Below are 23,915 nucleotides of genomic sequence, written 5' to 3' on the forward strand. Positions count from 1 at the left end.
ATAAGTTTACTTTTGCCCTGACAACCGTCCACCCTCTGACACACTGGTGGATAAAAGACCTCTGTTCTCCTTCTCTCTCTCTCTCTCTCACACACACACACACACACACACACGCACACACACACACACATGCACACACATTTTCTACAAGAAGTCATCCCCGTCAGCCAAATCACTGTGATCATTGTGTCCCAAATGTGTTTACACATGTTGAGCAGCATTTGTGACTTGATGTCCGTAAATTTATGTGTCTGTATTCCCCTCTCTTCTTGTAACACACATTTCCTCTTAAGGGCCCTAAATCCAAACCCTCTGGGAATTCTGGCAAAATTCAGATGAACTGACTCACATTTGGACTGCACACTTTTCTCACAATTCACTTATTTAATAATGATAGCATATTGCATATGATTCCCACAAGTATTAGGAAAAAAGCCTCTGATACACAGAAAGTGATGAGCAGTGATGACCGTTGGTACTATTCAGACCAGAAGAGCAGCCATCTGTAAACTAAAAACCCATCTATTCAGTCTGGCTTTTATGTAGTGTTTTATAGTTTTATAATATTATAATTTTATGTTTTTTATTGTTAATACTTATTTCATTTATCATCATCGTTATAGTGTTTATTTTACTCTATTTTATTTAATCAACATTTTATTGCTGATTATTATTATCTCTTTTATTCTATTTTATTTTATTAAAATGTTATTATTTTAATACCATCTGCTTATTTTGTGTAGTTTCATAATTTGTATTTATTTTGCAAATTTCCCCACTATGGGACTAATAAAGGAATATCTTATCTTATCTTATTTATTTTTATTGTTATTTTTATTTCCTTGTATTTTATTTAACTTTTACTATCTTAAATACCCCATCTCTTATTGCTTTCTTATTCAATGAACTTTTATATTGTTGTTTAAATCCATTTTTAACCCTTTATATTTTTTTCAATCGGCTGTCCAGCACTTTGAATTGCATTTGACTTGTTTGAAAGGTGCTATATAAATAAAGTTTGATTGATTGATTGATTTAGGGAAACTCAAATCAACAGAAATCCAATGAAAGGAGATAAAATGATGGTAATGGCAAAGTTCACATTGTATATGTACAAATACTGCTTTATACTGTAGTTCTTCTGTTTGTCTAAATAAAACTCTGCATAGTAAAATCATACACTAAATATTTTAGGTTTAATTGTTGGTGGAGAATACAGAGCTGTTATACTGACGATTTCCATCAGAATTATGACTCAATTGTTGGTATGCTGTATTTCCTCAGCTTGCTCAGACATTGAAGTGTAACAGAAGGAGAGTCAGTAGTGATCAAGCAGTGAAGAATGGTTTGATTACCAGTGTTTGTATTTCCATTACCCACCTGCTAAGGTAAGGCTATATAAAGTCATGTTATCAGGCTTGTTTCATAGTTTCGGCACGTGAAGCTTTCATGGACTTTGATGGACGATATGTGTCAGATTGATTTAGAAATGAATAATAATTAAATTCATTGAATCAAATGATTAAAAATTAGCATTTATTTTAATCCAACAATTCACACATACTCATGCCAAACCTTCACCTCCCACTCATGGACATCGGCGAAGAAGAATACTCTCTATAATCTTTGCACAAAAGATGGATGATGTGTTCCTCCTCAGAAAATTGTTCCAACAAAACTGGCAAAGGCTGATAATAATAAACACGAAGCAAAAAAGGAAATCAAGAACATTAAAGGGACTGTTTGTAAGTTCTTACACATATTAAACGCTTTTTAATTGTTTTTTATTGCCAATGTGTGAACAGGTTGTACCCTAACCTAAAAAATTAGGCCGTCCGCGATATTCTGTGTTTCCTCTATCAGCCTGTAGACTGCTTTTTATGTGAAGAATGTGGGCCGGTTTTTCTGGGAAAATCCAACGGATGTGACGTCATGCACGCCCGCGAGTGCTTTTACTCACTTCAGCTCTGCAACAAAGCTAACAGTGTGCAACCACAGCTAACGTTCGGTTAGATACGGAGTTGCAAAACAAGAATGTGACCGACCTCGGTGTGGGGGGGGGGGACAGGGGGGACAGGGATCAACATCGGCCGGGTCTTCGATTCATGGAGGGACCTTCGTTTGTTTTTGTTTTTTCATGTGAAATATTTAGTGATATTGTGGTTTTAACTAGCTAATGTTGCAAACGTTAATCAACATGATACCTGTCAATCACGTTCAGTCTCGTGTGCGTCACCTCACTGTTTTGACCGATGCTTACTCGCGTCTACGTAGTGCGAGTCGTGGACTTATCGGCCACAGGTGTCACTGTTAACCTGCAGTTTCTGATTCTTACATAGAGCCCATTTAAGTGTTTTGTGTTGGACTAATCGTGGCTTCTCTCCAGTCATGATGGTTAGTTAAAGATGGGGCTGGGATACAGCAGAAGTGTGTATTAAAAATCTTTGTTTCTTTGATTGCTGCTACCTTCTTGGTACACCAATAGCTATAAACTGTTCTAAAGACATTTTCAACACAACTTCAAAACTGATCTGGGGAACCCCGATCCAGTTCACTCATAAGTTAGGAGTCATAACCTTAAACTGGTGTCACAGTCCCATCCGTGTTGTTAATTTTTTGATCTCGTGCTCGTCCACTAATGTTTGTTTCCTGTTCCCAGGATCTTCTCCTGCCTGCCCTGCTCAACTCCAGCCTCGACATTCCCTCAGTCCATTCACAATACCTGCTTTTGGCAATAAAGCCTTTTGTTCCACTTCTACTCCGCTGTCTGTGTCTGCATTTTGGGTCCAAAACCTAACTGATCGTAAAAACTGGTTAATCTTGGTTTTAAGTTTTTAACAGTGTGGTGTCTGCTGCCCTTCAGTTGCATTATGGGCTGTTATTGTTATGATCATGCATGGGGCAGTATCGCGCTTTAACTATCAAATAAGATACCTTAAATGGTTGGAGGAAGCTACTGAGAGGAAGAGGTCCAGGTATGAAGACCTGGTGGAGGTGTGTTTCTACCAGGGGTGCTATCCGATGGAAGTGGGATGTCGGGGCTTCAGGCACGTCCCTCAGCAAAGTGCTCAGTCTCCTCAGGGGTGACAGGAAATACACACGTAGGCAAAATTGTTGGTACCTTTCCGTTAAAGAGAGAAAAACCCACAATGGTCACTGAAATAACTTGAAACTGACAAAAGTAATAATAAATAAAAATTCACTGAAAATTAACTAATGAAAATCAGCTGTTGTTTTTGAATTGTGGTTCAACAGAATCATTTTAAAAAACAAACTAATGAAACTGGCCTGGACAAAAATGATGGTACCCTTAACTTAATATTTAGTTGTACAACCTTTCGAGGCAATCACTTCAATCGAGCGATTTCTGTAACTCTCAATGAGACTTCTGCACCTGTCGACAGGTATGTTGGCCCACTCCTCGTGAGCAAACTGCTCCAGCTGTCTCAGGTTTGAAGGGTGCCTTCTCCGAATGCATGTGTCAGCTCCTTCCACAGATGTTCAATAGGATTTAGATCAGGGCTCATAGAAGGCCACTTTAGAATAGTCCAATATTTTGTTCTTAGCCATTCTTGGGTGTTTTTAGCTATGTTTTGGGTCATTATCCTGTTTGAGGACCCATGACCTTCAACTGAGACCAAGCTTTCTGACACTGGGCAGCACATTTCGCTCCAGAATGCCTTGATAGTCATCAGATTTCATTGTACCCTGCACAGATTCAAGACACCCTGTGCCAGATGCAGCAAAGCAGCCCCATAACATAACCGAGCCTCCTCCATGGTTCACATTAGGTACAGTGTTCTTTTCTTTATATGCTTCATTTTTGCGTCTGTGAACATAGAGCTGATGTGACTTGCCAAAAAGCTCCAGTTTTATCTCATCTGTCCAAAGGACATTCTCCCAGAAGCTTTGTGGCTTGTCAATATGCATTTTGGCAAATTCCAGTCTCGCTTTTTTATGATTTGGTGCCCTCCTCGGTCGTCTTCCATTAAGTCTACTTTGGCTCAAACAGCGACGGATGGTGCAATCTGACACTGATGTACCTTGACCTTGGAGTTCACCTCTAATCTCTTTGGAAGTTGTTCTAGGCTCTTTGGTTACCATTCGTATTATCCGTCTCTTCAATTTGTCATCAATTTTCCTCTTGCGGCCACGCCCAGGGAGGTTGGCTACAGTCCCGTGGACCTTAAACTTCTGAATAATATGTGCAACTGTAGTCACAGGAACATCAAGCTGCTTGGAGATGGTCTTATAGCCTTTACCTTTAACATGCTTGTCTATAATTGTCCTTCTAACCTCCCGAGACAACTCTCTCCTCAGCTTTCTGTGGTCCATGTTCAGTGTGGTACACACCATGATACCAAACAGCACAGTGACTTCTTTTGACCCTTTAAATAGGCAGACTGACTGATTACAAGTTTGAAGATACCTGTGATGCTATTTACAGGACACACCTTAGTTTAACATGTCCCTATGGTCACATTATTTTCAATCTTTTCTAGGGGTACCATCATTTTTGTCCAGGCCAGTTTCATTAGTTTGTTTTTTAAAATGATTCTGTTGAACCACAATTCAAAAACAATGTCGGATTTTCATTAGTTAATTTTCAGTGAATTTTTATTTATTATTACTTTTGTCAGTTTCAAGTTATTTCAGTGACCATTGTGTTTTTTTTCTTTCTTTAACGGAAGGGTACCAACAATTTTGCCTATGTGTGTATGAAAACAAAAGCCATCAGAGTGACACTGAGGCATCGGAAAAAGATCCTCTAGATGGCTTTGGATCAAACAGAGCGCGCCTCAGAGTGTAAGTGCTATACTGGGACACAAACCAGGGCTTGATCAACCCTGGTGAGGTGGCCTGGGTGAGGGTGTCTGATGTTGAAAAAACCCCAAACACCCAATGGCCCCTAGGTTACATCACTGATGATGTGTCCCAGCACGTCCCAAGATCCGTCAATTAGATGGAAAAAAAACAAAACGAAATAAAAACGTCCAACACCAGCAAATTAAAAGAAAAGTTGTTTTTATTTGGCACAACACAAAAGTGCTTTACGATAACACTGCCCATGACTAGTTTGGCATGAAAACAACCTCATGGTTCAATCGTTGGTCTCATTGATTAATAACACCTCTCCTTAAAAGTGTATGAAAATGTCACTCAGTTTTTCTGTTATTGCTTCACTCAGGGACCTCACAACTATAGAACAAAGAATTTGCAGATATAATTACATTTTTGTGCAAATGTTTTGGATGAAAGTTTGGCTTTATTGTTCATTGTATTACTGTAAGAACTGAACATTTGAGGCACGACTCCATGTAGTTTCAACACTGCAAAATATCGAAGCCTAGCAATTATGTTCACGTGTTATGTATATTAAAATAATTTCCAAATGTATTTATTGTTTCTGCAGTGTAGACAGATGGAACCTTAGGGGTTTTACATGTATACAAGAGGACAGAATCCTATAAACCACAGAATTATATTACATAAATATGCTGGTTGCTTATCTAAGTACAAAGTACAAAACACAGGTTCATCACTTCTCTTGAAATCAATAACTTATCCCTACAAATTGCATTTTTATTGTTGTAATTGCAGACAAACCCCCCAGCTCATAATTTCACATTGTTTGGTCAGATATCACAAGTCATTGTCAGAACAGTTGAAAGCACAACAAATACATTTTCCCATTTTTCTTATAAAAAATATGAGTGAAAATAAAGAATCTTTGGTAGCTAAGCAAAAATAGAATAAAAAAAAATGTGTATATATAAAATGCACTGAAATACATAGAAGTACACGGCTACAGCAAAGGGCCGACAAGGCAGAGAAATCCAGCTTTGACTTAATAAGGAACTGCGTATAAAAAAAGGACACCTTTATATTTAATATCACAAACAGATCATAAATTACTTGAGACCTTCAGAATGCATCAGTCTTTGGACGGCATCCTAATATGCCCTTGATGCAATGCAAAGAGAACCACTGAGGTATTTCATCTTGATTACGGGAGAGACATAAAAGTGCATAAGAATTAAACTCATGTCTGCTCCTGGTCTGTAGCAAACACCGGACTGGTTTCACTCCAAAATGCCGTTCCCTTCCATCGAGTGCCCTTATTCACATTCCTGTTATCAGGTTTTCTCCCATTTGGTGCATTAATTCTCACATTTGCTGCTGAGGGACGCTATCCTCGATACAGTATGTGAAGAAAGGAAGAGAGCAAGGACACATGGGAGGCATAAAATCTTTGGATTGGAACATGTCCGCCGTGTCTACTTGGTGGTAATCATTCAACTTGGTAGAAAGAAACACATTAACAATAATAGTGTTAACACCATTTTGCAACATACACCCATCATTCATATATATATATATACATTATATATATATAAAAAGTCATTGTTTCTGTAAAAATAAAACAGTCACAGCAGCAATGATACACCGTCTCTCTTCTGGTCACATGTTCACCTGGTCACCTGATCTGGTGGAGATTATATCTACCAATCAGTGATCAGTTTGAGATTCTTCACTTTGTAAACCTTGAGGAAAAATACTGCATTCACGTCATATGGGAATTACAACGGGACAATGTGTCCAGACATTCAAACACAATGCAGCCTCTTAATAGCATGATTGGACACTTCTATGGATGTTGCACTTTTTCACATTCAACGTGTACCACAGTGAGTAATGTGTTTCATTTAAAAAAAAAAGAAGCAAAACAAGAATTGTAATGTCAAGCCTGGATGAAATGGCTGATATTTAGGAGTTGCAATTAGGATTTGCCTTAATAAGTGATGACAAAAAATGTCTTCGGTTGAAATAGATAAATACATCTATAATGCGTGAAGACTATGCTGAAGTATCTTTCCCATATGACATGAGTGCAACAAAAGAAAGAGAGCAGCTTTTCATTTTAAAGCCCTTTCTGCACCCTTCCACTCGTAAATCGATGCTCAAGCTCTTCCTAAAACAGATTGGAAAGATACACCAACGCTTTGCCCCCAGAGAGAAAGAACTTTGAAGTTGTGGCATTAAATCGAGATGCAGTATAACTCATAACATACATTTCTCTGTTTGTTTTTTAATGGTAAAGTGGCTAACCTCACCTATTCATGAGATCCACACAGCGTCCATGTACTTGTAGATTACAAATACACCAGCTAGAGCTGGGGTCTCCAAACTTTTTTCCTCTGAGAGCTAATTGGACAAAATGAAAGTGGCCGAGAGCTACACATAATGCCACCAAGTTGCCAATAGCAGACATCATTTCTGTCTTACTTTTATGGTCCTTTAATAACATTGCAGCCACTGTCAGATCTTGTGTACGCTTGCTGGTCTGCTAACATCGCCTGATGTTACAGCGTCGCTGATGTCATGAAATTTGAAAGCAGCGCAACTTGTTTAATTGCTGATTGGCAAATAATCATTTTGTGTCAGAAGGGAGCGCGATGTCTGTGAATTTGATCGGATAGAAATTTAAACCTGTTTGCAATTTGACTTTGTGTTATCAAATCTATGTCTGTATTCTTTTAACCTCTAGTGAGCCACTCAGACACAGGTAACGAGCTACTGGTAGCTCACGAGCTACTTGTTGGAGACCCCTGAACTACATAGTGATGGCGGTTGCCTTTTAGCGTTAAGTATGTAATCCTTGACAGTGGAGACAGCCTGGCAGGGCAGGATGCTGGTGGTTTCAGTTTGACTTGAACTTGAAGCTATGTGGCAGTGTTTTTTTGGCTTCCCTTGGTGGGGGCAATAAGTAGATTTGTTTTCTAGTCAGGATGTACAAACATTTCTTTGAGACACACTCATGCTCTGGAGGTAAAATATTTGCACTGGTCAAGTTTAACCCCAATGGGTGGAGATACAAAATCCACAGTTTCTTTTGGCTGAGTTGCAAATGTTTGACTGAAGACCCAGTGAAAATGACAAGGATAAGAGGTAGCTAATATTACAAAGCCTAGCACTCTTGCTAATGTTGCCATACTGAGCAATCAAGTTCAGCTAGTTAGTTTACAGTAGCTGATCTTCAGCTAAACACGTTCAAGGTATCTATCTAATATAGGTAAACTAATTAGCTAGCATGCTTTTCCAAAATCATGAATGCAATTTTCACGAATGAACAGAAAGAAGCAGCCACTATCAGCCACTGTCCTTTGCATGTTTTTTTTCCCATTCAAGTCTGAAAGAACCCTGGTTCTTTGCCCATTTAGGTTGAACTCAACCAATTTTGCCTCCAGAGCTGCTCTGCATCTGAAAAACATCTGTATAGTGAGTGAAAAACAACCATAAAAGAGAGTTCAGTGGTAAATGATGATCATACATCCAGCACCATATCATAGTGTGGTTCCTTCTTCCTCTTCCCACACTTATTTATGAGCACTGTATACAACATCAACAGTATGACCCAGTAACTAGCGTAGACAACCGCCCCGACGACCAGGACAATCTTTTCTGAATCAGGAAAGGGTTTTTTAGTCTGCAGGATTACTGTATAGATAATCCCGATGAAGAGGATGGTGAACCAAACTGATATAGGAATCAGACCGATGAAGTTCACCACCACCGTTTTCCTCCCAGAGGTCCCCCATCCGGACTTGTTGATTGTCGCTATTGCGAACATTTTGGCGGGCAACAGGCTCGACATGTACAGTACTGAGTAGAACGACATGAACACCATGACGATGTTGCCTCTGAGGCAGCTGGCGAACGAGGCCTTGATCAGCGCCACCGCCTGCACGATGAGCAGAAACAACAGAATATTCCAGAGCCTCCCTTGGTAGAAGAGTTGGATGGCGGTGGCGATGAGGAAGAACGGGAAGAAGCCCGTAATCACGGCCTCATAAGTCATCCACAGGTGGTGTTTGTGGAACCACATGGAGTTGTATAGCCATTCTCTGAAATACGACTTACTCCATCGAGTCTGTTGATTGAGCCACCGCAGGTATGTGATCGGCGTCTCGGTGAGGCACTTTGATCGGGCGGTGTATTTGGTTGCATACCCGAGGCTCAGAACTCTGTTCGTGAGATGGCGGTCGTCCCCAAAACTGCAGTGGGACCCCATGAACGTCTGATTGTACCAGTCCTCGAGGAACTCGTGCAGGAGGGAGTTCCGGTACATTCCTAAAGGCCCGCTGATGCACTGCACGCAACCAAAGTAGGACTGGCAAGCCCGCTCAATGTTGAAGGCCATCCAGTACCGCACGCTGCTCAGGAAGGAGATCCACGACTCGTATTTGTTTAGGATCTAGGGAGGAAGTTGGAGGTTTAACACAATAAAAATTATATGAAATGCTCAGTTTGTAAAATTTGTCACTTGCACGGAATTAGAAAATATTCGTAGTGTTGTAACCAACCTGTACATCTCCTCCGACGCCTCCGACCATAGGGTCTTCTTCTAGAACCTTCACCATCTCCACCGATGATGCCGGGTCCAACATGGTGTCAGAGTCACACACCTGAGTAAAACACACAAAACAGACAGTGAGTTAGGGCCAAAGGTCATGTGTTACAGTCATGTAGAAAGGTACACAGCTTGGGGAGTTTTTCCTTATCTGAACGGAGGGTCTAAGGACTGTAGATTGTAAAGCCCCTTGAAGCAAATTTGTGATATTGGGCTTTATAAATAAAACTTACTTGACAATATGGCCAGTGACCCTGCAACAAAGAGTAACTGCTTTAAACTAATCTTTCTGATGCTCTTTTTTTTGTTTTTTTAGCTCTCCATCTTCTTCTATAAATGGTAATTTTCCTCCCTTACAAAATCAGGTGATGAGAACAAACCTCCAATCCCCATTAAAAAGACACATCTGTTACAGGCCGAGCCTGATGATAGTAAAAAGGCATGCAACCCTCAGTTGTTGAACACTACTGGCATGATTAAAGTAGGTTCTTTTGAAATCTCCGTTAAACCAGAGGGTTTCTGGCAGGCTGCATCCAGCTGCAGGTGTTAGACAGCATCATATCAAATAGTTTTTAAACTTGAAGTCCCCCTTTTTTTGTAATGTAAACTCATTAAAATCATTCTAATGTTATTAGAGTAATGAGTTCTTGGTTCAGTTTTGCGCATTGCTCAAGATGTCTTGAGACCAGCTGAATATTACAGAACTATTATGACGTGATGACACTTTGGCCAAACTATGGAAGTTATATAATTCACACTTCAATGGGATATAACTATGCTCTTACTTCCAACCATACTATCTATTTCCACAACAGCTCATATTTATTTTTAATTTGACTGGGTACAGGATAAAAACAGGTTTCCTGGTACTTCATCAGCCTGTGTGTTGCCAAGCTTGGCACTGTGGTTAATGTTTTTAACTCCTGTTCATATTTTAAGCCACACCACCACCACACAATATTAGCATTATTAGACTGTATTTGCCAGCCAAACACCCCTTGGCTTTTCCAAAGATATAATTTAAGCGTCATTAACTTACATCGGTCTGTCTTATTCCAGTTAAGCTATTTCAGATTGTTCGCCAGCAGACCACATATAACCTTTTTTTGACACAGTTTTGGGCCCTGACTCTGAATACCTCTCATGTAGATGATGTAACACTCAGCTCTGTGAAACAGGTCTGTTATTACACTTAGACATAAGCTACTGCCGCCCCTTCTTCACGCTACACTTCACGACACGATGCACACAGCCACCGTCCGTCTACAGTAAAAGCAACACAAAAGACTCTTTGTGTACCCCATGTTTGGTTTGGCAGAGCCCCCCCCTCCCTTCCCGTCTACAACCATCTCTTTCTCCATCTCTCTTCTTCACTTTCAGCTCACACTGATGTCAACTGTCCTTGTCTTACCTGTGTGTAAATCACTCACTGCATACCACTGCATATTTTATCTGTTATATAATGGTGTCTAATTTGCCTCATTCCCTCCTTCTTTTTGTCTCTCTTCCCATTTTTGTGTTCCCCTTTTAAATTCAATCTATTCATTTCCACTATCCCCTTTTCCCCCCTTTAATCATTCCTTTATTCTTCTCATTTAAACCCCTCTCTTAAAGGTGCAGTGTGTATGATTTGGCGGCATCTAGCAGTGAGGTTGCAGATTGCAAATGACTACAGACTGCTCCTTTAATATCTATCTCTAGTTTAACTGACTTACCTGCACGTAGTCTATGCTCCTCCCCAGTGCTTTGAAGGGTGTGTACATGACCTCTCTCTTCCCTCCCCACTTCTGCATGATGCACACACACTTGTTGTTCAGGATCAGCTTGGAGACCTGCTGAACGCTCTCGGCGTAGCTCTCGTCCGTCTCCGCGGGCCCCCTGCTGTGAAAGTTACTCCGCCACACGTACGTGGCCGATTTGTCCCTTCCCATGACCTCTTTAAAAATATCCATCATGTACGAGTCGTCCTCGTTGTTCCCGTCGATCACCATGATCACCTTGATCCCCGGGTACGTCAGCCTCTTCACCGACACCAGGCATTTCCTCAGGTAGTTCGGGTCCTCCTGGTACGCCGCGATGCACAGCGCCAAGGATTTATTCAGTTTGATCGGCGTCTCCAAGGACCGCCGCATGTTTCGGTGTTCCAAGAGCGCAAAGAGGCTCTGGATGGTGAGGTGGACGACCAAGATGGCGCCGTACAGGCCGAAGGACACGTGGTTGCGGGCTGTGGTGAAGAACTGGTAGCCCATGATGTAGGCCGTGGAGATGCCTACCAGGAGGGACACGCCGAACATGGTGGTCCCAAATATCCGCAGGTAGGTGAGGGCTTTCTGACACTTCATCTAGGGGACAGAATGAGGAGAGGAGGGTTACATTTAGTCAATAAAGTACACAAATGACTGTGTTTTAGTGTATTAATTACAAGCAGAATGCTATTGGATGATGCCATTTCATTCCTTTTAAATTAAACAACAACAAGAAAGTGACTTCCTATGTCATGAGGACGCATTTTAGGCTTTTTGCGTGCCATTTGTATGCCACGCAACAACAATTATAGTAACTTCCACAGTAAACCACATAGTTAGGTTTTACGAAAACCTCATAGTTGGGCTTAAAATAAGTACGTGAACTAAGTAAGATATATGTACGGAAACAACGTAACATAAGTACAGGAAACATGTCACAAACGTCACTAAAAAACACGTGAAAAACATTTATGTTCATATGTATAAAGTATATTATGCGCAGCATACATAGAAAACGCTGACTTCCATGCAGCAGTAGAACTTATTAAGCTTTACTAAGATGCAGCATGAAAGCTTTTCACTCTTCTATGGCACACACACAACCTTGTTTTATTAGAACAAACCCAGGTAGAGAAAGCAGTAAAGTTTCTTCTCCCTTTTCTACTCCCTCTTTCCCCCTCTCCTCCCCTCTATCCCTCCCCAAAATCCCTGTCTAAATGTCAGACAGTTGTGAGTAGCCGATTGTTCCAACTCTCCTTTAGTGTGGGTGGGCGCACATTACAAGATTTCTTGACCTAATTAACCAACATGCTGGCCGCCCCTTGCCAAACGTCTGAGTGCTCTCTAAATGCCCGGGAGAAATTATTATGATTTATGTTTTTTCTTCTGGTTCAAAAAGATTTTCGGAGGTGAGGAATTCTGATTTAGACCATGAAAGATGATTCTGTGTGTTTCTATGTGGGGAACAGAAAAGAACATCCTCAGCTTTTGTGTCTAAACTCTGAGCGACGTGAGCCCCACTGCACTAAATCTTCTGCTCAGTATCCTGAAGTTTGTTTCCAGCCCTCATTACGTTGCTACCGCCATCTGTTTGGCAGACCAGCGGAGACCCACTCAGCGTGGCTCAGCTCGGCTCAACGCAGAGCGGACCACCCTGTGATGTCATCTGTTTATATCTCCGTGGGAAGAAGAAGAAGACAAGGGCTTTTTAGATTTTTCTAATGCTGCACGTGTGCCTCTTCCCCCTCTCTGACTCCCCATAGAAAGGACAACTACGACATCACTTCTCCGACTAAATAGATGCAAAGATAAGCATTCACAGTGAAGAGATGGAGGACATTATATCGCTTTAAACATTATGACGAACATGCTTTTTTTCATAGCATAGAGGAAAGATCGACAGGAGTTTGACCCCTTGACATTGTGAAGGTCAAAGCATGCCTCTACGGTCGCTGAGTCAGCAGGGCGCCCCCTTGTGGGACATCATTTTGACACATTTGGTGCCCTTGCATTGGTGCCGTTTAATGAGCCTTACCGTGCATATTTCATCGTCGTATATCATTATGTGTAAGTTACATGTGTACGTTTAGTCAAGACAAGCAAAGCATGTAAATCAGGACGAGCAATAAAGCCGTCAAAAGCAGAGTACACAAAGCCCAGCAGTGTTTGTGATTTGGCAGAGGGCTCTTCACGCCACACCTAAACACACAAGACAGATGGAGGGAGAGAGAGAGCTATAGGCAGGGTGAGAAAGAGAAGGAATCGTAAAGACAGAGGGGCAGAGAGAAAGGAAAAGAGAGACAGACTGATATCTAGAAAGACTACAAGAGGAGAAGAGACACAGAGAGAGCAGCAGAGAGAGGAATCTGTGCACACACCCCTTGGCTCAGACATAATGCCTTGTGCATTTGATCACTGGATGAGAAAGCCACAACCATCGTAGCAGGCCTCCTCTGGCACGTGGCGAGGCTCTTAACGTCAGCCGCTCATTTACAAGACCCCTGACGCACACACATACACACAAATGCACATATAAAAGCTTATTACACCAGGGAAGAGAGGGGGAGAGAGAGAGAGAGAGAGAGGAGTGTGTGTATGTAAAAATACACATTATTAATTGCATTAAGCTGAGTGCGTTTCACCTTAGACCCCCCCTTTAGTTTGTGCACGTATGTGTGTATAACGTTTTACAGCTATATAAGGTGTGAGGAACAAACTCCTTCACCCTGTCTCCCTGCATCCACTTTGGACTGATATATAAATGTGTAAATTATAGGTATCTAATGGTTTTTGAATGTTTGGATTATATTTTCATCAGCTTCATCTTCAACCGCTTATCCGGGGTCAGGTCACGGGGGTGGGGGGGCAACAGCTCCATCAGGGGACCCCAAACTTCCCTTTCCGGGGCCACATTAACCAGCTCTGACTGGGGGATCCCGAGGCATTCCCAGGCGTGTTTGGATTATATATTATATTATAAAAATCTTTGGTATTAGGACAGGAAGTCATCACAAATCTTTTGATATACCTCAACACCTACTGGGAATTTACAGTTTCCAGTTCACCTAACCTGCATGTGTTTGGGTTGTAGGAGGAAATCTGAGAATTTGGACGAAACCACCTGCAGACACACGGAGAACATGCAAACTACACATAGCGTTTGTTGCTTTTTTGACTGCTTGTTTATTCTTAATCCGCACTTTAGTGACATGACATGCTCGCTCTGGTTAAAAGTTTGTGGTTAAAAATACAAAATTCTAATCAGGTCGTAATCCACAGATGTAACGTTTTTGCTATTTTCTCATTGCAGACCAACTGTCGAACATATTCAAGTGATTCAGTGCAAAGAGACACAGCTCAGACAGACGTTGCCACTTGTTAGGATGCTTTGGTCTACATAGGATTCATTTCATTCCATGGTTTATTTAGGTGGTATGGTTTATTCTATAGGGACAAATACAATGTACATAGACAACTTAAAAACAGCTATCTGATGCAAGTATCACAGTGCTTACAGCGGATGCTAATTTGCCTCACCTGTCCCTGGAAGGGCTTTTTGTGACAGGAATGAGTACAGGAAAAATAAATAAATACAATAAAGCAACACATTTAAAAACATTACATTCTAAAGCTAGACATGAGTTCAGGTTTGTCGCTGAATTAAACAGGATTTGGTTTCTCTCTTAAAAGTAATAAAGTTTGTAGCAAATGTCAAGTGATCAGGTAGCGAGTTTCCAGGACTTCCCTCCTTTCACAGAAAAAGCTGTCTGAGCAAAAGATGTTTCGCAGAATGGAACTTTGCATCTCATACACCCTCATGGGTGTGTGATCCAATGCAAAGGTCAAGACTAACAATTAGCTCAGAGTGACTGCAGGAAAATTAACTGCAGACTAAAAAAATCAGTCGCAACGGTCGCCTCCAGCCCCTGAGACGTAAAGCCCCTAATCAGAGGAGTATCTGTGACAGTGAAAGTGTCATTGACGTGCGTCGGTATATGACGTGTGTGTGTGTGCGAGTTGAAGGTGTCATTAGTACATGTGGATGATATCAGCCCGGATTTCTGTTTGTTTTTATATCATGGCACATGTGAGGGATGGAACCCCATCACTATCTGTGTGTGTGTGTGTGTGTGTGTGTGTGTGTGTGTGCGTGTGTGCGTGTGTGTGCGCGTGTGTGTGCGTGCGTGTGTGTGTGTGTGTGTGTGTGTGTGTCCAACCCTACAGTGACCTCGGGTTGGATGATTCAGCAGACTCACTCTAACGTCATTAACAGTCTCTGGAGTTAAAGTCCCCCTGGCTCTGTATCGGAGATAATTTTACAAAAATGTTAAGTCAAGCGTGGATGGAGAGTTGACGGTGGGTTAGCAGAGAGATGGATGAATGAATGAATGAATGAGTGAGTTGTCTTGTTCTGTCCTCTGGTGAAAACTTAATTACAGATCATGTCCGACAGTTAGGAATGGCAGCAGCCTTTATGTTGGAACCGTGTTCACTTGGGTAAAGGTAACTGGTTTGAATACCTGGACTAGGTGGGAAAATGCCTACGCACCATTGAGCAAGGAACTGAACCCTCCAACTGTAACAGAAACTAGATGTTGGTAATCGTACTTCCCACTGTTGCTGTATCACTGTGGAGCAGAACATCTCTGGAGACAATAAAAATCAACATGTGATCTCTTTTAGTAATTTGAGCTACATGATCTGAGCTTATAACCCTATTCAATTCTGTACAATACACATTTACTGTGATCTTTACTGTGGATAAACACGCTCTAAACATTTGTTAAACATCTGTCCAATATGTAAGGAACAACTGGCAATGAGTTGTGTGGTTACTGACAAACAAGATGAAGAGTCCTGATGGGATTACCACAAATGTGAGCCTCATGGTGGATGTCAGGGGACCACCACGGTGGGAACCATGAATGTGGAAACAAAATTCCAGCCGAGATATTTTTCTGAATAAGTGAAAACTTTGAACTACAAGTGTTGCCAGAGGTAAAGTCAGGGGATCACCACAGTCAGCCCGATTCATCATCCGAGGATCATGAATGTCAGTACAAAATGTCATGGCAATCCTTCCAATAGTTGTTGAGATATTTCTGACCAAATTGGTGGAAGGACCAACCAAGAGAAAAGTATTTCCATCCATAGAGCCACGCCGCTAGCATGGCTAATAATGCATGATGCATAGACAGAAACCCCTTTTTCAATGCCATGCAATTATATGAAATAAATGCCCTTTAGCCAGTTAGAATTCAACATTCTTCATAGGTATAACACAGAGGTGGGACCAAGTCATTGTTTTGCAAGTCACAAGATAGTGTCAAGTCTTTCCACTCAAGTCCCAAGTCTAGACTGACACAGTTTTGAGTCCTAAACTTGCACTCTTCACTAAATATAATGCCATTTGCATCTCCGTCTGGAATTTTCGACTCACGTCTTGTATGCTGCAATTTGTTTTTTTTTTTTACCTCCGTGTAGTGTGTTTTGGCAACAATCAAAATTATCTTTGGTATAATTTTTTCCAACTAGCGCTCAGTAACGTAACGTTCGTTTTTCATGGTTCTCTCCTGCAAACCTGATTGGATGCTTTCGGGCTGGTTCAAACAAAGTGGATCTGGGGAATTAAGCGATGATTTTCTGGGAATGAATAGAGTTAACGTTAGTTGATTCAGGAAATGAAGGTAAATGAATTGACTCGTAGTACACTTTATAAATAACATACTTTGTTAATCCTTCTAAAAGGAAGGTATCATGTATTTTTTTCAACGGGCTCAAGTCCAAGTGAAGTCACGAGTCATTGGTGTGAAAGTCCACGTTGAGTTTTTGATTTTGTCAAGTCGAGGCTAATGTCATTGAATTTGTGACTCGAGTTCACACTTCTGGTATAAAGTATGTATAATTGTGTGTCAAAAGTTTGACATTAATTTAAGTTTCAGATTAAAGGTAGGGTCGACGAAGTTGGAAAGCTAGCATAATTTGAAAGTAGCATCGCCTCAGGAGCTCCATCTAAACCCCAAACACACATGCACGAGCACCGCCGCATCGTAACTACTTCACAGACACAGAGCGGAGAGAGGACCTCAACTCAACAACGCTATCTCATGACAAGTAACCGCAGCAGTTTTCTCTTCCATTCTCCAGTAAACGTGCGGCGGCGACGCGCTTTGAGTTCAGGCTGGTGCACGCCAAGGGTAAAGTACGAGCAGGGAGGCAGGGAGGCATCTGATTGGTTCTTTCCAAGCAGACCGCGAGGCAGTGATTGGTAGACGTTTTTACAGGATTGCAGCAGCTACAGATGACGACTCTTTTCCGGTCCTTTTTCAGAGCTCATCAGTAATGGATCGCTGTCGGGGTGTAAAGACCATTTCAACCAATATAACCAATAGTGTAGACTGGAGAACATTTTCAACCCTGCCTTTAAGCATTTTAGGTATGTACTGCATGTAGGGAACTCTGTGACCCATTTAAATTAATAAGTGATTTAGTATAGACATGAGAATTTCCACATGCTGTAATATGCCTTATGTACGTTATATAACAGTGGTTAGATGTCAGATATATATATGTGGCTTGTCTCGGTAAATGTGAATGCCATTAAGTCTCGGTGTTGCTCCTGAACGCTGGCCATGTGCACGTGTGTATTTATGTGCAAAAATGTGAGTGAAGCATAAACAGTGTTTTTGTTTAGCCAGTGTGTGTGTGTGTGTGTACATGCACACAGGAAGAGATGTTAGTGTGTGTGTGTGTGAGCGTACAGTATGTGTGCTGAAGAGAGGAAGAGATGGTTTGACTAAAGTCACAGGAGAGCAGAGGAATCCCTGCCAGCAGGGTCCCACTTCCAAGGCCTGTGATGGGACATAAAATATTACAAGGCTCGCCAGACTGTGTGTGTGTGTGTGTGTCTTTATACAGTAACTACTTTATGTGTACTATGTGAATTTGTGTGTGTCATTACTGTATTCTCTGCAGTATAACTCTGAAGCAGAGCCAAAGAAGACAGCTTGCTAGTCTGTGTGGAGCTGAGATAACATAAAGCTTACATCTTTATATTGTTGTGACTCAGCAGTCACTGGGCTGGAAGTGTAACAGCCATAAATCAGCGGCTCTGGCCAGATGAGTGCTACTCATATTAAAAATTTATGCTTGCTCTGAAGAGTGATCACCTGTGGCTGGTACACTCTGGGCATGAAGAAGTCTGAGAAAGGGCTATAATATAATAAACTGAGGGCTTAGTTATGACAATTATCTCCACCAACCTACAATATATATATATATATATATATATATACAGGCTAATGTAAAGGCTAATGTAAAGGATATTCATGGTTCGCTAAAAGCCTCTTAGTGTTGATCCATCAGAGAAATATACTGTAGGACAAACTCAATGCTATTGGAAAACCAGACCTGCTGCAAGTCATACACACCTTTGAAATCTCAAACGCATGATGTTCTGCCAACAAAACAAAAATGTGTGTGTGTTTGTGTGTGTGAGAGGGCTGGGCAGGACTGGAGAAGGCCAGGATGCATTTTAAAAGCATTAAATGTGGGGATGGCCCTCGTGACAGTTGCAGCAGGATGCAGGAAAAAAGGGGCTCATATGTTCCTACAGTAAACAGATGATGAGGCAGAGGAGAGGGAGCGGCTGGGAAACACTCCAGAGTTTGGCTGCTGACTTTGTTGGCAAGACACACTCGACACACTCAAGGCCGGCTCGACACTTCCTGTCTACTTTTCTTGAGCTGCTTTCTGATATAAGGTCTACTACAAAATTTGTTGAGTCTCAAAAGATAGCATGAATGCAGTATTAGATGGCAAAAAATGTCAAATATACACATTAGGGCTGCCACTAATGATTATTTTCCTTGTCGATTAATCTGTGAATTGTTTTCTCGATTAATCTATTAGTTGTTTGGTCTATAAAATGTCAGAAAATGGTGACAAATTGTCAATCAGTGTTTCCCAAAGCCCAAGATGACGTCCTCAAATGTCTTGTTTTGTTCACAACTCAAAGATGTTCAGTTTACTGTCACAGAGGAGGAAAGAATCCAGAAAATATTCACATTTAAGAAGCTGAAATCAGAGAATTTAGACCTTTTTTTTTCTTTAAAAAAATTACTTAATTAAACCGATTAATCAATTATAAAAATAGTTGCCGATTAATTTAATAGTTGACAGCTAATACTTTAATCGATTAATTGTTGCAGCTCTAATATACATACAGTATATTCAATATACTGTATGTATATATACAGTATATTTAATATATGGATATAAAATCAACAACTGTCATGTAGCTGTATCTTTTATTCATCATCTTACTGTACATTGCTGTGAAACGGATGCTGTGCTGTTTTAGACTCCAGTAGGAATGAAACTGTTCACTCCGACTGAACTGAAAGGTCACGGGAGTTTTGAAAGGCGCCGCTAGGAAGTGGTCGACCCCCCTCATTCCTCCCCTTTCTCCTCCTCTTCCTTCTCCCTCTCATAAACCCCCCATGTGGTCACAGTGCGCTGCTGTTGTGGGAGGGCTGTCATTATGAGAACCAGGGCTAAACAGTAACACCTCCCACTGCGCCACTTTGCACCACCACCACCCCTTACTGTACATGACTGGAACAGGGCCACAACTGGCAGAGGTACCATGTTACAACATGACTTTAACCTTCCCTGTCTCTTTATTTCCTCACCTTCTGTATGCTATTAGAATCAAGTGTGATAAGGCTCTAACTGGCAAAGGCACAAAGGTTACGACATCCTTGGAGACTGTTTTGTATTACTCTACGTCGCTTTCTTCGTTGTGCGTCATCTCATTCTTTTACCACAACAGCTGGGGTTGCATCATTTTAATTTAATTTGATTTGAAAGTGAAGGTGGGCAGGGAAGCTGTAATTCATTATTCAATAAAACATTGTGGTAAATTCGTTCAATTCCAAAGCCAAACCATGCTGTTTGGTGTTTTGGCATTTTCTCCGTTTGACTCATCCCTCAAGCTCTCCTTTTTTTGTGAATGAGCAGAAGGAAGCAATGCAACCATATACTACGGATGTAGGTGTTAGAGGAAGACTGAGCGAGGAAGAGCAGCAGAGGACTACAGTATTCACTAAGAGAAGAGAGAAAGTGGGTTGGAAGGAAGTGAGTTAGTGAGAGAGGGAGGGATGGCAGACACCAAAAGAAGGAGGAGGAGAATAGACTGGAGGCACTTGGCTCAGATCACTGCCAGCTGAGGCACTGGACTTACGTCGCTGTGGCAGACTCCAAAGATTTTCAGCCAAATTACAGACGCGACTCAGTTGAGAATGCCTCGCTCTGCAGCCACTCATCTGCCTGGTTATTTATTTGGTTTTCAGTCGTATATAGTTTCACAAAGACAGCAAAAATGATATTTTTTAGCCTTCACTCACGTATGAAAAAAGCTTCTGTATGTGAATAAAAAAAGTTTTAAATGGTTTCTCCGTTTATGCATCCAGCCTGTCTCTGTCATCCATTGATCCAACACATCCCTTATCTGACTGTGGTATAACTGTCTGTGGACAGTTCTAAATAACTGACTTCCTCCCTACATGGTTCTGTATTACCACAGTTAATTACAGCTAACAGATAGCATAAGAGACAGTCCATAGCTAGCCTGAAAGAAAGCAACGATGTGACTCATGAGATTTAAAATTGCTGACCTTTTGTTATCTGCTATCTATCACCAATAACATCAAACATGGAAATGTCCAGGAGCCAGCGATACTCAAACACAGCTTCCTTTCTCCAGCTCCTTCCTTTACCGTAAACTCCTGGGCCTATGCATTAACACTGGCATCATCGCTCCCTGTGAGACCCTGTGACTCAGTATGAGGTAGTGGGAATCTAACTCAGAACCTCGCTGACATCCAAATTTTCACTTTTACTGGCTGCTTCACTGCCTCCTTTACCAAGGGGAACCTGGAAACAAACTGTGGCATTAATGCAGAATAGATGAGGTAGGTAGGAGGTGGTGTTGTGTGTTTGGGAGGGGCTGCTGCACATATGCACTCTATATCCTAACTCAAGTAGTTATACCTTGCCGGCCCCGAGGCCCTATACCCTGAAGGACCCATGCTGTGAGCAGTAATGGCACGTGGGACTTGTTGTGTGCTCTAATGGAGACCAGCCATGGAATGCCTTCCTCTGTTGAGTAGTAAACTGCTCTGTGCGCTGTGCGGAAGAACATCCTGTAGCAATGATGGGTCTACAGTGAACTCAGTCACCTATTGAAGAGTGCAAAAAAGAGTTACTTTTCTTCCTCTTTTGGCATCACCAACTACAGCAGGCAACCTTCATGGACTACCCACACTGCTGCACATACAAATTAAATCTCTGTTTAAGTGCTTCATGTTCCACTAACAGGCAGCAGAGATGGATTGCCTTCCTCTCTGTACTGTAGCACACGGAGCCAAATGCTCAGCAGAGGAACTCCCCCGAGGGCTGAGATTAGGGACAGTATGTTGGTATTAGTCTGGATACATGTGTGCATTGACAGAGGTCCACACATGCACTGATTACACAAAGAACTTTTGTCCAGAAACTATAATTTAAAAATTGACATGTGCATTTTACATTAATAATAATTAGTGTGGTAGCTACTGTAAAAGTTTCTACAGAGGTACAGTGATAGTGGACACATTTAAAACACTGCACAAGAGCAGCTAAAGTGAACAACATGTGTTGGATAAACGGTATTTAGATACTCTTGGAAAAGCCGTCAAGTTTAAGAAGTTCCTGTGTGATAGGGGACGCGGGAACCTCTCACATTGACATGCTCATACTGACAGCGGACTAAATGCTGCATGACTCCGTACAGGTGGATATCAACGTGGTTGCAGCTTGAACAGCGTAATCACTAGTCTAGAATGCATCATGAAAAGATAACTGCAGGTTAGTAAGCAGTAGATTCCATGTGTAGGGTAGAAACTCTGTACTGTACATCATATATCAATGGCAGGAATGCTTAGACATCCAACTCACAGATGGGCGTTCCTTGTGTGGGTTTTATAGGAGCCAATATTGGCATCTGCACAATGAGAGGTCAGTGTAGACGGATTGGAGGAAGACAGTATGTCAAAGGAGTGTGACAGATGTTCATTTGCATTAGTGTATAATGTGTAGTGGGTGTGCAAGCAAGACATGTGCAAAAATGACGTCTTAATGTGGCTGTGTTTAGGTGGCACCTGCATAAGCTTTCAGGCATGTTTGCATGCATCTATCTGATCACTAACACAAGATCAGAGCCACTGGATGAACATTTCAGTGAGGTAAATGTCTGCCACCACTACCCCGCCACTCAGAGTACAATATTATCAACAACTACTGAAGTATTGTATAAAACCTGAAGGCCATTCAGTCTTCACGTGTGCGCATATGCCGGTCTTTCACATTAGTCATCAAATTACGCGCTCCAACCATGAGGCACTCTGGACGTGTCCAAGTCCAGCCTTCCCATTGGCTCACACTACCTTCAGACAATGACGTTGACCTACGGCTTGCGACGTCATCATAGTTTATTCTTCGGCTGACGATAAGTGGCTCGTGTAGTTTTGTATGATTAGGAGACTAATCTGGGCGGATATGTTTCGCACATTTCCACAGCTGGCACAGCTGGGCAAAGAGGAATGCAGATGTTCGTGCCAGACATATTAAACTTTGGAGACATTTCTTTTTCTAAGTTTTAATGTCGGAATATTTTAATGCAGTATCTAATATCTGAGAAAGAAAAAAAAGACGCAATTCAACTTAAAACCTTCCAGAGATGCTTTGCGCGTTTTACGCACGACCCGTTAAGGCGCATGAAGAGAAAAAGTGACATCTGACATGCATGACTCCCTTTACTGAGCTTCAATATTTGACAACACCCTTGTTATTTAAAATTATGAAAGCAACATCATATCTGAATATATTGAAATGAAAGTTTGGAGCAACAACGTGTCCAAAAGAATAATTAAATACAGTTAATTATGAGTGGCTTCTGTTGAGCATCTATCACCGTCTCTCAGCGAGCAGCAGGCTGCAGGCTCACCAGACCAAACGCTCAACGGCCGCCTACCTTGGATCAGCTGTCGTCCTCTGGTTCGTCCTTGAGAAGGATGCGGTCAGCTCCGGCGGCTCTGGGACCGCTCCACGGAGAGGAAAAGTCTCGACAAAGTTTCACAGGACACTTGTGTAGTAATGAGTCTCATGAAGCCGCTGAAATTGATCCTCATTAACAAGATGAACAGAAATTGACGCCCGTTCCTCTAAGTGTGCTCAGCTGGATGCTCAACAAGTATTCACGACTAGTATCTACCAGTCTGTCTGCAGTCATCACACCGCATGCTTCTGGGGTGCACACACGCAGACATCATGTCAGTCAACTTTGGCACCATTCATATAAAAAAGTATAAATAAAGAGTAGACTATGCAAAAATGATAAATATTTTTCTCCATCAACTTCTGACACTTTCATTCATATTTCAAAAGTTCTTTAAAAGTTACAAAAACTCTGGCAGCGTCTATCATAATCTGAATAAAAAAAAAAAATGTTTCCAGCAATGACTCTAATAATCAAATGTGAGTCAGATCATTAGTCTTGAGGGGCATGTAGGTAAGTATTCTCTCTCTAGTTTCCCCAAGCATCCAGGTTACACACAGCGCAGAGAAGTGGCCAGAAGTCTCTCTGCTGTCTAATTCCTTCCAGACGGCTGTGTGTGTGTGTGTGTGTGCGTGTGTGGAGCCTCCTTTGTGGCTGCTTC

The 23,915-nt window shown here is 41.6% G+C and overlaps 1 protein-coding gene across 1 annotated transcript; it reads right to left on the reverse strand.

Moving 5' to 3' along the window:
* Positions 1-5,008: 5,008 nt before the first annotated feature.
* On the reverse strand, positions 5,009-23,915 carry has2 (hyaluronan synthase 2). The gene is made up of 4 exons (XM_037783504.1): positions 23,231-23,915; positions 11,128-11,754; positions 9,366-9,467; positions 5,009-9,256 (listed from the first exon to the last, which is right to left on the reverse strand). The coding sequence occupies exons 2-4, from the start codon at positions 11,752-11,754 to the stop codon at positions 8,327-8,329; spliced, it is 1,659 nt and encodes a 552-aa protein (XP_037639432.1). The 5' UTR covers positions 23,231-23,915; the 3' UTR covers positions 5,009-8,326.

The sequence above is a fragment of the Sebastes umbrosus genome, chromosome 11 (assembly GCF_015220745.1).
Source record: "Sebastes umbrosus isolate fSebUmb1 chromosome 11, fSebUmb1.pri, whole genome shotgun sequence".
Classification (NCBI taxonomy): Eukaryota; Metazoa; Chordata; class Actinopteri; order Perciformes; family Sebastidae; genus Sebastes; species Sebastes umbrosus.